General features: G+C 46.1%; 2 protein-coding genes across 4 annotated transcripts in view; one reads left to right on the top strand and one right to left on the bottom strand.

The window, feature by feature from the left end:
* Positions 1-99: 99 nt before the first annotated feature.
* Positions 100-6,383, top strand: car15 (carbonic anhydrase 15). The gene is made up of 8 exons (XM_021602678.2): positions 100-700; positions 815-844; positions 1,043-1,219; positions 1,430-1,575; positions 1,717-1,809; positions 1,921-1,987; positions 2,831-2,991; positions 4,799-6,383. The coding sequence occupies exons 1-8, from the start codon at positions 619-621 to the stop codon at positions 5,021-5,023; spliced, it is 981 nt and encodes a 326-aa protein (XP_021458353.1). The 5' UTR covers positions 100-618; the 3' UTR covers positions 5,024-6,383.
* The window catches only part of LOC110523727 (SET domain containing 1B, histone lysine methyltransferase), a 23,366-nt gene continuing 15,749 nt past the window's right edge, over positions 6,378-13,994 (bottom strand). For 2 of the 3 annotated variants that reach the window (XM_021602674.2, XM_021602673.2), the window contains exons 8-17: positions 13,460-13,630; positions 13,054-13,338; positions 12,804-12,885; positions 12,278-12,703; positions 10,779-12,155; positions 10,303-10,469; positions 10,002-10,127; positions 9,763-9,882; positions 9,453-9,590; positions 6,378-9,338 (exon numbers count right to left, since the gene is read on the bottom strand). In XM_021602674.2, coding sequence (XP_021458349.2) covers positions 9,165-9,338; positions 9,453-9,590; positions 9,763-9,882; positions 10,002-10,127; positions 10,303-10,469; positions 10,779-12,155; positions 12,278-12,703; positions 12,804-12,885; positions 13,054-13,338; positions 13,460-13,630 — 3,066 coding nt within the window. In that variant the 3' untranslated portion in view covers positions 6,378-9,164. The remainder of the gene's footprint in view (positions 9,339-9,452; positions 9,591-9,762; positions 9,883-10,001; positions 10,128-10,302; positions 10,470-10,778; positions 12,156-12,277; positions 12,704-12,803; positions 12,886-13,053; positions 13,339-13,459; positions 13,631-13,994) is intronic. The other variant, XM_021602675.2, reaches the window with a different exon arrangement.

Here is a 13,994-nt window from a genome sequence, read left to right as displayed (position 1 = left end):
CCTAAACGGTCAGTTGTGTGTTGCTGACGGAGCAGGGAATAAGGGAAGCCCTGTAAGTTAATTAATTCTCCCAGGCTATAGGAGATGGGCTTATCCGTCTTCGCTCCAATAAGGCAACTTATCTTCGCAGTGAGGCTGAAACCAAAAGATGTAAGATTTATTATTCAGACCGTGTCAAGCATCAGTAGCCTATTGCAGCATATGTTTTCACCTGATCTTAGGCCTATACACCTATACCTGTCCGTTCCTTCGACAGGCACCCTTATCGGCAGACTACTAGGAGATACATTGACAAAATAAACAGTGCTAACATTTAACATATTCCAACCTGCTACTTAATCGTTTTTATAAAAAAAAACAATTGACCTTACCGCTTGGGGGCATCGGTGCTCAGCCAAGAGTTGGCAAGCTTTCCTCGCATCAATGTCCCGTTATGTGACATTCATCAGTAAAGACCACTGGCAATGACACACTCCACTGACCAAACAGAGAAAGAAAAAAAAGCGCTCAGCATTCACTTTCCCAGTCCTATTTAAGCTTGGCATTTGCACAGATCCCTAAGCGCCGATTAGGCCTGCCTCTGTGATTTTTATTTAGACATTAACTAGACCTATTGAAATGCCTTGCTCATTTATTGGCGCAGAAATGATTTTGGCAATCATAACTTTCCTAATGATGTTTATTACAGGTTCACACACCGGTGAGTATCTGGCTTGTCCTTGATATTATCCAAGGTAGGCAGCTGTTTGAGTGTCTATTCCGTCATGGGTAAGGATGCTTTACAGTTGATATCTTCCTTGTTTTACTCTTTCAGTGGACTTCTGTTATGATGAGAGTCATTGTGGTAAGTGTCTATGTTTATTCAATGTATCAAAAGTAGAGACGATGCACTTTAAAATGTTTGTTTTTTTCCTCAAATTATTTTTGGTAGATTTTAAATCGATATTGTAAACAACATTTTTGTAATATTCTTATCGTGTTAACTCTGGTGTCTGTAGACTTACACGTTGAAAGTCAGCAGCGTGTGTTTTTGTGTCCTCAGACCCATATGCATGGGGAGATGCGTTCCCATCCTGCCACCCAATACTTGAAGAACATCACTCTCCAATCAACCTGGATCATCATATGACCAGAAATGAATCACTGGAGGCTTTACATCTGGATGGTTTTCATGCTGTTCATACAGGACACTGGAAACTGAAAAACAATGGCCACTCTGGTGAATATCCTGTATCATTACCATAGAAATTGATTTGTGAGGAGGTGTATCTACTGAGTAGTTATTTTCTACGTAGAGACTGTAGCCTATGTGTCCCGTTTCTTATTACATCACAGGACAACTACGTGTGTGCTTGTGAGAATGCATGTGTGTGAATGGGTTGTGCATTTTGTGTAGACGTTTATAAGTGCTCTGTGTGTTTGTATGCAGTTGTGTTGGAGGTTGGGAATGGGATGTCTGTGAGTGGTGGAGGTCTTCCAGGTACGTACCACACCGTCCAGCTCCACTTTCACTGGGGAAGCCTCAACACCAACGGCTCAGAGCACACGGTGGACAGGCACAGGTATCCAATGGAGGTAAGTGTGGGTGATGGTCCTCTCTACATCCAGTCAACTTTACACTGAAGGGTGGATATCTTTGGTGAACAAAATAAATAGCACCAGTCAGTGCCTGCATCCTGGTTTAATATTTAATTGACAGTGCATTTTCTTTTGCAGATGCACATAGTCAACATGAAGTCAAGTCATCCCAATTTGACATCTGCCTTGGATGACCCAACTGGCCTTGCAGTTCTTGCGTTCTTTATTGATGTAAAGTATAGTTAAATACTTTATGTATTTAATTTTAGAGCATATTTATAAAAATATGTGTTTATTTTGTCATGATGAAGTCATATATTCTAAACCTCTAACTTCTTGCAGCTTTATTACATTGAAAATGTACACTTTGGACGCATATCACGACTACTTCCCTCCATTGCCTACAAAGGTCTGTAGAAACATAAGTACTCTAATGTACACTGAACAAAAATATCAACGCAACTTGTAAAATGTTGGTCCCATATTTCATTAGCTGAAATAAAAGATCCCAGATATTTCACATCAGCAACAAACACAAATTTGTTGACATCCCTGTTAGTGAGCATTTCTCCTTTGCCAAGATAATCCATCCGCCCGACAGGTGTGGCATATCAAGAAGCTGATTAAATAGCATGATCATTACACAGGTGCATGTTGTGCTGGGGACAATAAAAGGCCACTCTAAAATGTGCAGGTTTGTCACACAATGCAATGCCACAGATGTCACACGTTTTGAGGGAACGTGCCGTTGGTATGCTGACTGCAGGAATGTCCACCAGAGCTATTGTCAGATAATTGAATGTTAGTTTCTCTACCATAAGCCACCTCCAACGTCATTTTAGAGAATTTGGGATTATGACCAACTGGCCTCAGAACTGCAGACCATGTGTAATTCACCTGCGGGATCGTCTGAGACTAGCCAGCCGGACAGCTGATGAAACTGAGGAGTATTTCTGTCTGTAATAAAGCCCTTTTTGTGGGGAAAAACTCATTCTGATTGCCTGGGCCTGGCTCCCCAGTGGGTAGGCCTGGCTCCCAAGAGGGTGGGCCTGCGCCCCTGCCCAGTCATGTGAAATCCATAGTTTAGGGCCTAATGACTGATTTCCTTATATGAATTGAAAAATCGTTGACATTTTTGCATGTTGCGTTTATATTTTTGTTCAGTATAGATATAGTGTGGTGACTGTGAACATGCTTCAGTCCCATGGAGGGTTTAATAAATGTTTAATAAAGGTCTTTCTCCCTCTCCTAGGTCAAACGGCTACAGTCAAGCCATTCCCATTGATCGGCCTTCTGCCTGAGAGCCATTTGTCCCAGTACTACCGCTACCATGGTAGCCTCACCACTCCACCTTGTTCTCAAGCCGTTATATGGACCATGTATGAAGTCCCCACCTATATCTCATGGTCACAGGTAAGCAAGCACACACATGGAATGGGTTTAATCTCAAGTCAAATCAAATTGTATTTTTACATGCTTTGTGAACAACAGTGAAATGCTTGCTTACAGTAGAATAGTAGAAAAATATCAAAATAATAACACAAAGAATAAATACACAATGTGTAATGATAACTTGGCTAGATACACGGGGTACCAGTACCGCATCGATGTGCAGAGGTACGAGGTAATTGAGGTAGATATGAACATATAGGTAGGGATAAAGTGACAAGGCAATGGGATAGATGATAAACAGTAACAGTAGCGTATGTGATGAGTTAAAAAGGGTCAATGCAGATATTCCAGGGAGTTATTGGTTAACTATTTAACTAAATATTTAGCAGTCTTATAGCTTGGGGGTGAAGCTGTTCAGGGTCCTATTGGTTCCAGACTTGCTGTGCGGGAGCAGAGAGAACAGTCTATGACCTGGAGTCTTTGACAATTGATAGGGACTTCCTCTGACACTGCCTGGAATAGAGGTCCTGGATAAAAGGAAAGCTTGGCCCCATGTACTTGGCCGTACGCACTACCCTCTGTAGCGCTTTGCGGTCGGATGCCAAGCGGTTGCCATACCAAGCGGTGATGCAACCAATCAAGATGCTCTCAATGATGCAGCTGTCAAAACTTTTGAGGATCTGAGGGCCCATGTTGAATCTTTTCAGCCTCCTGAGCAAGAAGAGGCATTGTCGTTCCCTCTTCACAACTGCGCTGATGTTTGTGGGCCATGATAGTTTCTTAGTGATGTGGATACCGAGGAACTTAAAGCTCTCAACCTGCTCCACAACAGCCCCGTCGATGTGGATGGGCACGTGCTCGGCCCTCCATTTCCTGTAGTCCACGATCAGCTCCTTTGTCTTGTTGAGGGTGAGGTTGCTGTTCTTGCGCTACACTGCCAGGTCTATGACTACCTCCCTGTAGGCTGTTTCATCGTTGTCGGTGATCAGGCCTACCACCTTTGTGTAGGCAGCAAATTGAATGATGGTGTTGAAGTTGTGTGCGTCTACGCGGTTGTGGGTGAACAGGGAGTACAGGAGGGGACTAAGCACGCATCCCTGAGGGGCCTCCGTGTTGAGGGTCAAAGGGCGGATTTGTTGTTGCCTACTCTCACCACCTGGGGGAGGCCAGTCAGGAAGTCCAGGATCCAGTTGCAGAGGGAGGTGTTTAATCCTAGGGTCAGCTTAGTGATGAACTTGGAGGGCACAATGGTGTTGAACGCAGAGCTGTGCTGTAATCTGTGATAGCTTTCAAGCCTTGCCACATCGGACGAATGTCAGAGCCAATGTAGTATGATTAGATATTGGTCATGTATTGACGTTTTGCCTGTTTGATGGTTCGTCTGAGGGCGTAACAGGATTTCTTATAAGTGTTCGGATTAGTGTCCCGCTCCTTGAAAGCATCAGCTCTAGTCTTTAGCTCAGTGCGGATGTTGCCTGTAATCCATGACTTCTGTTTGGGATATGTACGTACGTCACTGTGGGGACGACATTGTTGATGCACTTATTAATGAAGCCGGTGACTGATGTGGTAAACATATTCCAGTCTGTGCTAGCGAAAAAGTCCTGAATCTATGCTTTCACCATAGCCTGGTAGAACCAGCCTGATCATTGTGTTCCACCAGGATACTGTCACCATGTAACAACCCTGGGTGAACAGCTATACTAGGATTGTTACTAGTGATGGAAAACAATACCATGAATGATCTGATGAATCTAATGAATGATCATGCTTAATTACATCACAGTTTATAAATAACCACCCTTTAAATTAGTTTTTTCTTTCCTAGTTTGAACAGTTTGTCACTGGGATTTTCTCCACAGAGGAGGATGAAGAATTTGTAGCACATCTCCATGATAACTTCCGACACATCCATCCCACCTTCAGTCGCAGCGTCTACGCCTCCAAAGATGCCAAGCTGCTTACAGCGACGGCCAATCACCTCTATAGCCCAGCACTCTCAATATTTCTCCTTCAATTGACTTTAACTGTTGGGATTATCTATGGGCTCTAGCTCTTTGCTCAGGGCTGTTTTGTTGATGCTAGCTTTACACTCTCTACTTGTGGGACAGCCTCATAGCCGAGACTCTGAAGTTGCCAATACCATAGATTTTTGGGGGGATTTTTATTAATACAGAGGATACATAAAATACTGTGAAAAATAAGAGTACTGTTTACTGTGATTGACCTCTATCTTTTCATCATATTACTGTCATTGCGTTCAATTAGAAATGGTTTAATGTTTCATTTCATGTTTAACAGTTCAACTCATAACATTGTGTAGACTAGATCTAGTACTGGTAACAGTACAAACATTTTTTTCATCAATGCTACCGTGTATGCATCTCTGATTGTACTGCATTCAATCACTACCTAACCTACTATATTAATGTTAATTAAACAAATCATTGAATTTGAACTCACTGTGTTTATATTCCCCCTGGTGGCCATATGACATTGATGTATATTCCCTCAGCAACTGCTATGGGCAGGTAGCAGAGCTGTTATTTCCCTGCCTGCCTTCCCTCCCTTTATTTTGTATGAATTTGATCCACTTGAAACTGTCATCAGAAGATATTCCCCACGTCACACCACTACTCTGCAGCTACCAGGGGTGACTCGCTCAGAATGACTGGTGTGACATGCTCATACTGGGGGGTTGTATGAGTGAGATGTGGATTGATAAAGTAGTGGCATTACAACATCTCACACTTTGTCCAGTTCTGGCGGTTGACCAAATCCAATACGATAAAGAGAATGGTGATCCCGGGAAGCCTGACAACCTGACCTGTGTATCCATGCTGACTGTATTGTTCCCCTACTGCTGGTCACACCATCCACCTCCTGTCACTGACTTGGGGTGGCAGACACACAGAGGCCACTCTGTCTCTGTCAGTCCGGATGGTTGAGTGTGACTATCAGGACTTGGCTGGGTGAGAATGAGATCACTGGCGTCATGGGGGGCCTCAATCACAGGTAGTTTAATTACATTTCTTTACTGACCATACCTGTTAAGTGGTTGATGCTATTGCTATGATTGGAGATTGATGCTATTGGTATACTGATTTAATACTGTTGGGAGTCCATATGATCACTAGAATTGACACTGCCTGACATGGGGGAGAAATCACATGATTTGGTCCTGAACTAAACTCTAGCCTACAGACAGTAGGGCATTGTTTAATGAAACGGACAACATCTCTCAATTTCTGAATGTTGGTTTATTATGGGTGAAGGTATGCAGGCATTCTCCATTGACATTTTCAACACGAAGGAAATGTTATTTATCCAACGTCCTGTGTGTCAGTTGATACTAATGGTTTACTGTCTGAACACTGAAATTTAATGTATTCATTCAATTAACTCAATCATTTTCTATGATTTTATTTGTCATACATTTGTGTAATAAATAGACATGAGAAACAGGCTGATGATTCCACCCCATTCCCATGTCATTTCTGCACCATGTTTTCTTCCTTTCTCCACACTGCAAACAGATTTTCATAGAATTTACAACAAAAACTACTAAATAAAGCTTGACACAAGCTGAAAATACTGCCACCAGCTTCACCAGCTCTGTCTGACACAGATCTCTCAGCTGTATTGCTGTAGCATATCCCCCGGAACAAAAATATATATATTCACAGTTAAAGTATTTATTCATTTTAAGATTACAAAGGAAATGAAGACGTTTCTACAAGAAACAATCTTTCAAAGGGAAATGGAGATTTTTTTTCTGTACAAGATGCACCTTTCCTTTAGATAAACAATTAAACCCATGTTTTTTTCAAGATTTTTTTTTTTTTTTACTGATCCCTGAAAAGACCACTTCAAATACTCACCTTTTTGTTAAAAAAAAGATGCATCATTTTATGTATTCCCCATGACGATAGATAAAAAAAGCTTCAGGTATTTTTCTATACAAGTGATCCTGTACAATATAAACATCACAGTTAAAAAAAAAAAAGCAAAAACACTGAGCTGTCCAACTGAATGAGAAGCAATGAATGACTTGGTCGTCAGACTTCTGATTGGCTAGGAGGGCGTAAGAAGAAGTGCAAGCCTCCAGTGCATTCAAAAACGGCAATGATTCACGAAACTGAATGACAAGAGACGATACCCACGCGACAAACACACACAAACAGAAGACTGAAGCTCGGGGTTCTTAGTGTGGTGATAGTGCAAGGTCTATTGGGTTGTTTGAGATTAGAAACACTTCTGTATACCGAGTAGAATACTGAACTAACTTGTACCGTGAGGGACCAGACATGTTACAAAGAAGCACCATGGAGTGAGAACACCTAAACCAGTCATCAACACACCACCAGACAGTAAAATAAAGACAATGTCACGTACACCACACACATTCATGACATACAATACAAAACACATCCACACAGGCGAAAGTAGACAGCATTTCATAATAGTGCATGCGCATTAACACAGTTGCAAGCAGCAGATTTCAGAAACACTTTTTGCCCTGTAGTCATGGAAACCCCAGAAGCGTAGACATATGACACTTACGTTTATAAACTGCCTTCTTTTCTAGCCCCCCCCCCCCAGTTCCTCGTAACTGCAGTCATGTGAGAACATTGGAATTACATTTACCTAGGTTTCACTTATTTTTACTATCATTTTCCTGTAATCAACTTTATAGAGCACTGAATACATGCTTCTCTCAAGATTTAACACTGGAAATGCAATGGACATCGGTATGGCTTCCAGACAGCATTGGACAAGCTTTAGGAAGAAATCTAAGCATGACGAAAAGCCTAAACCTAATAATACTAGTTCAAATTGCTATTCACTCATCAGCTGTTACGGATCGGAACCCTTCCTTAGAACCATCTTTTAAATGGTCAATCACCTCTATAAACATGGTAACCTCAGCAACCAGATTGACATGGATGGATGTCATGTTGGAGGTGAGCAGGCATCATGAAGTCAAAACGTTTCAATACAATCTGCATCAGCAGTCTCACTGTGCAGGGACAAAGTTTGCTATGGAAGGAATGATGCGCCTATGGTTGCTTTTGGAAACACAACACTATGGTGTCGAGGTTCGATTGTGTTAACTTTTTAAGGAACCCATCTTGCATTATTTTCCCATTCGTATGGCCTACAGAGGGCAGTACTTTCACTCATTGCACGCAAAATACAATAGTGTTTTTGGGGGAAGACAAGACGGTACGAAGAGTCATTTCTGAACGACAACAAAGGATGGCAAAACCATTGGAATAACATTTTATAAATCTCTGAAAACGTATTCCTTTATGTTTAAATAAAGTAACAGGCAGCAGCATACTCTATATTGTTTGCTGGAATGAGCAGGTGTGGATTCATCTGCACTCCAGTGATCTCCACGTTTGTGACTTGATGACACAATGACTCATTCTGTAGCTTCAATTACATCAGTTTTCTGCATTTACTATGGAAAACAAAAGGGGGGGGGGTTAAGCAAATGGAGGCATCCCCACAGGCTTCTCCTTGGGTGGCAAACCCAGTTCTCAAGACCCCAAACTTACTTCCTGTATGTGCCACTATGGCCACCAAAAATTTTGAGAATAGTGTCATCTCCCGCGGGGGAAGCGGTGTCCCTCCCACGGCCAAGTGTTTTCATTGTGCGTGTCAACAGTATTAATGAGCGGCTAGAGCTAGAAGTGTGTGTGTGTGTGTGTACATAGAAAATGGAGGGCTACGTTCCACGTGGTCTCCGTAAAGCTTATGAGAAAAGCTGGAGTAGGTAAAACTGTACAAGCCAAGACCAGACCTGGGGGGAACCATGCTGAATAGAACTCAAAACCATTAAGGGTGCTGCACCAGGAAGTCAGATGGTGTACAGCATTGTGGAAATTCAAAAAGGTCACTGGCAGAGTAGTAGAAAACCCATGTTTATGTCCATTTTAAAGAGCACCTGGAATCGTAAACAATCTTGAGTAAATATCTGCATGTATAAAAAGAGTCCCAGACAGGTAGCTGCACTGTATCCAGATGATGGGTTGTTTACCCATCTCCTGGTTCTTCCACCCCTCCTCTTTTGTCCTTGTGTTTTTAGCATGATGTCTCTGTGTGCGTGTCCAGGGAATGGGGGACAACGTTGGTTGGTAACAGTGCTTGTTGTTTTCCGGGAGTTTCCCCTTGGCCAGGGACTAACGTTAGTTCAACGTTCCCCTACAGTTCTCTGCCCCACACAAGCAGGGGATCTTCTCGTCCTCGATGGGGAACTTGTAGTCGTAGGTGATCTCCTCGTTGACGTTGATGGGTTGTCGGGAGTAGATGACGATCTTCTTTTGGGACTCCACTGTGATCACCTTAGCGTAGCAGTTGGGCTGAGAAGACGAACAAAACAGAGGTGTTAGCGTCAGCGTGTTTGCTAGCGTAGCAATGTGAAATTGGGTCAACGAATTGACTAGGTTCAGTTTTGATTGAGAAGAGACACTTACATTGCAGCTGTGGTTGATGAAGCGGGCGAAGTTGCCACACTTGGTGGCGTCTATGATGGTGTCGTGGTCCACACGGAACATGTAGCTGCTCCCGATGCCCTCGTCCTCGTAGCGCTTCTCCCTCATGTCAGCAATCACCTGGTCACAGGGTTGGATGGTTTTACACTTAGCCTGCTTAACACTCACCTGTAGGACTTGACGATTTGCAGCCGGCACAAAGTACACGTTTGTGTTGTCGGATAATCTCTAGAATGCTTCCTGTCTGCGCATCGCCTCCCTCAGACTGAGAAGACAGTTGTGTTCTACTCACCTGCCTGATGTTCTGACCCACGTACTCAATCACCATCTCGTCAGCAGCAATTGGCTCCATAGCAAACAAACCCCAGTCGTGGATATGCGACTTACAGAACCGAATCTTCTTCTTACGGAACTGGGGAAAGAGTTTTAAAAAAGGAAAAACAAGACAAATTGAAGTGACAGTATTGCATTGACACATTAACAGAGTAAAATAACAGTGGTTGTGTGTGGGTTGTGTTTGGCCTTTGGTACCTTCAGCTGGTTGAACTTGAGCAGGTCGCTGTCACAGCTGAAAGAGGACAGCAGGCGGCGCTGTTCAGACCGACGCTCAGAGCCAGCTCTGGTGGAGACGAGGGGCTGCGCGGGAATGCTCTTGCCCTGCAGAGAGAGACGGAGGAAGGGAGAGAAGGAGATTGAGTGACAGAGGGGAAATTAAGAAGGAAAACACAATGAGCTCCTACTCAAGGCAAACGGACGCACAAACGCACAGATGAACAGACACCCTTGCTGATGTGAACTCAAGCCCATCAGCCCACTCTCTGCTGAAACCCACCTGCATGTCTATGGGCCCCTCCTCCAGCAGGTGCTTGTTGCTGTTGAGGTATTTGATCTTGTCCTTCTTGTCGATCTTGTAGTAGCCCTCGCTACGGGCACAGCCAGTCATGTGATCCCTCATGCCATCGTCCCTCCTCTTCCTCTTCACCGCTGGGATGTTGGTAGGTACAGGGGAGTCAAGGGAAATCATTCTAAAGGGCTTTTGGAGAAGGCTAAACCTTGGGTTGGTCGAACCATGACCAAGCATTTCTAAATGTACACCTATATAAATTGCTTGACGACTAAGCAAAAAAAAAACAGGGAAAAAAAGGACAATAAAGGAACAACACTTTAGGACAAAAACAGACTAACTTGTTTGTATTTGAGTAGAGAGGCAGCAGAGGGCCCTATCATTGCTATACAGTTAAAGGCAAATATAAATGTACTAGCAATAAATGGGCAGTAATATTGTCAACAGAGAGTAGTAAAGGATATGAGGGTGCTGGACCCACAGTGTGTCGTTGAGCCAGTCGTTGCCATTGTCCTGCTGCAGCATCTTGTCGTAGGTGACCTGCAGGTGCCGGATGTCCTCCTCATCGATGCCGTCGTTCCAGATGTCGTACAGGATGGTCATCTCCTCGAACTCAGAGCGCGGAGCGAGGTGGGGCCGCGGCGGCGTGAACGCGGGGGAGTGGCTAGCCAGCAGCAGCTCTTCCCACCCTCGCCGCACCTTACGGGCAGGCTTCTGCACGCGCTCCTCTTCTTCATAGGGGAGGAACCGGTCGTCAAGGGGCAGAACCGTATGCGGCTCTGGCTCCCCTTCCCGGAAGTCCAGGCCCACTGTGGAGGAGTCTAGCCCAACGTAGCCGGGTATTCCAGGAAGAGTGGCTGCAGCAGCCGTGTCTGCAGAGAGTTCTCGGAGCTGGGCATCGTGAGGCAAAGAGGGAGGCATGGAGGTGGGAGTCACCGAGAGCTCCATAGGCTCAGTCTTAGGAGAAGTCAGTGCTGCCAGAGCTGCCAGAGCTGCAGCCTTTTTACTCTTGGGTCGCCCAGGCTTCCTCTTAGGCGGGGTTATGTCCGGGGGCACTGGGAGGTCTAAGGCCGGGACAGCAGGCAGGTCTTTTGGCACGCTGGTTAAGGCCTGTCCCTGGAGGGAGACGGGGGGCAAGGTCTGGCTGGCCAAGGTGCTGAGTGGAGGCTCCTTGAACAGCGGACTTTCTGAAGAGGCTTTCCGGTGGATGGGAAGGCCAACAGCCAGGGCTGTGGGGTCTGGGAAGACAGGGGTAAAGGTCAAATCTCTGCCGGGGGTTCGGGGGATACCTGCACTCAGGACGGGGGACTGGGCAGGGTAGGAGAAGGGGCTGGCGGATATGTGGGGGGAGCTGAGGCTAACCAGGCTGCTGCCAGTCAGAGGGGCATCGCTGCCAGGCGTGACGGGCACGTTCTCGGTGCTGTTCTGGGACTTGCCCAGGCCCCTTGCCCGGTCCATCAGGTCCCTGCCAGGGGTGCGGGGCACATCCTCGTCTGTGGACAGCCTGTCCCTAAAGGGGAGGGGGAGGTTTGGCATGGGGCCGGGAGGCGGTAGCAGGAGGGAGTGGCCTCCCATGGCTGGGGAAGGGGGGAGGGGGAGGTGCATAGGTGGGACTACTAGGGATCTAAGGAGGGCTGTGTCGGGGTCCAGGGATGTGGAAGCCCCTCTACCTGGCGTACAGGGCAGATCCTTGTCCTCTGTGTGGGCCTTGGGTCGAGAGTCCTGGTCGCTGTCAGCCAGGGAGCCCGTCGGGGTGGGCGGCCGCAGGTTAGTAACATCATCCTGGGGCTCGGTCTTCAATACAGGGATGGCGACTTCCAGGTCAAGGTCTGACTCCTCAGCTGAAAGACAACCAACATGTCATGACAATCTGTCAGTTAAAAGCAATATGCAGAGTGTAACATCTGAAATGGCTTCTGAAACACAAAGCTTGTGTGGTTAGGTAACAGGAGAGGGTTAAGACCTGGGACTCCTTTGGGTGAAGGGGGCCTGAGGTCCTCCAGGCTGGTCCGGCCAGGCTCCACTGCTCCTGTGACCTCGCTGAGGGATCTGTGGTTGGGCTTGAGCTTCAGCCCCTCCCTAGGCCTCTGGTCTTCCTCTAAACCAGCCAGCTCGGAGGGCTCATCCTCTGGGGGAGGACCTAAGGGCGTGCTGGGCGCCTTGGGCTCCACCTCCTCCTCAGATGAGGAAGACGAAGAGGAGGATGAGGACGAAGATGTCCGAACCCGGTCCTCGTCTTTATCCGGTAGACTCTCCACGTCTACCGCCGCCTCCTCCTCCTCTTCCTCCTCCTCTTCTGCCTCCTCCTCTGAACTGGAATCATAGTCAGAGGAGTCCCCACTCGCAGAGGAGTCAGAGACAACTTTCGAGGATGCTGAACTGGCAACATCTGTTGGGAGCGAGGAGGAGAGAGAATAGGACAAGTTACAGAGGCAGAGTTTACACACAGTACCAAATAACTATGGTCATTGACATAAGCGTGGATTTACCCTCATCCGACGACTCCGATGATTCACCATCACTGGTTGAGGCCGCCTCATCTTCTTCCTCATCCTCTTCCTCTCCACTCTCCTGAAAGGTCCAATCACAGAGGTTAAAAGCTATTATTAAAAACATTGGTCTACAGTATGATGCCTCAGGTTGCCTTCTCCCAATGAGCTGAAGCACCTGTTGAAGGTTGTGATGGTCAACAGTTCAGCTACCATTCTAGGACATGTGGTCATTTGATTGACAGCTCACCTTGCCCGATGACAACCTCTCAGAAGCCTCTGTCTCGTCAGGCTCCTCCTCCCTATCGGACAGAGACTCCTCTTTCCCAGAAGTCTCTTCTTCCTCCTCTCCCTCACTGTCCAGCTCCAGCGGCCGTGCATGTCGCCTCCGTAATGCCGCACTGTCCTCGTCCATCCTGGACCCGTCTTCTGGAAGTTCCGCTATGTCCTCCAGCTCATCGTCTACAGGCGTGGAGGGTCGCGCTCGCTTAGTGTCCCCGGTGGAGGTGGCATCAGGAGGGTCCTTCCTCTTCACCTGAAGACACACACACACACACATTAATCATCTCTGACAAATACAATTGTTGAACGATTTTACAAAGCACCAGAGCCCTTTAGACATATTCTTAATCAATCCTAAAAGTGGCTGGTGGTACCTTGAAGGAGGGCAGGCGGATGGCTCCTCGGAGGCCGATGCCCAGGCCCATACCCTCATAGCCTAGGCCTTCTCCCTTGTTCCAGTTCTCCAGTAGACTGGAGCCCATGGTCTCTTTGGGCTTGGGCTTCTCCTTCTCCTCCTCGCCAGCCTTCACCGGGGTCAGGGACGCCTGGGGGACGAACAACAACATGGTACTGACATGAAAGCCTGTTTGCTATCTGGCTAGTTAACGCAGGAGAATACCTGGCTTGAATAGTCATGTCATTACAATTAAATGGTAGCTAGAGTTTGTGAAATAGCAAAGTACAACAACCTAGCCAGTTCACACAGCAATGTCCTTTGTACTCAACGATTTCACCCATTTCAATTAACCAAACTCATTCAACTAACCAAATTCTCTAAATATATAGCTCTGATATACCTACCTTATTGTCAAGAGTGCATCATTTCAACGCATTCAAATAAATTATCACTCATAACCTCGACTTCGCAAAAATATGAGGTTAGTTGAGCTTTTCTGATACAAAACATTC

This window comes from Oncorhynchus mykiss, chromosome 5 (assembly GCF_013265735.2).
Source record: "Oncorhynchus mykiss isolate Arlee chromosome 5, USDA_OmykA_1.1, whole genome shotgun sequence".
Taxonomy (NCBI): domain Eukaryota; kingdom Metazoa; phylum Chordata; class Actinopteri; order Salmoniformes; family Salmonidae; genus Oncorhynchus; species Oncorhynchus mykiss.
This window is presented reverse-complemented; position numbering and strand designations above follow the sequence as displayed.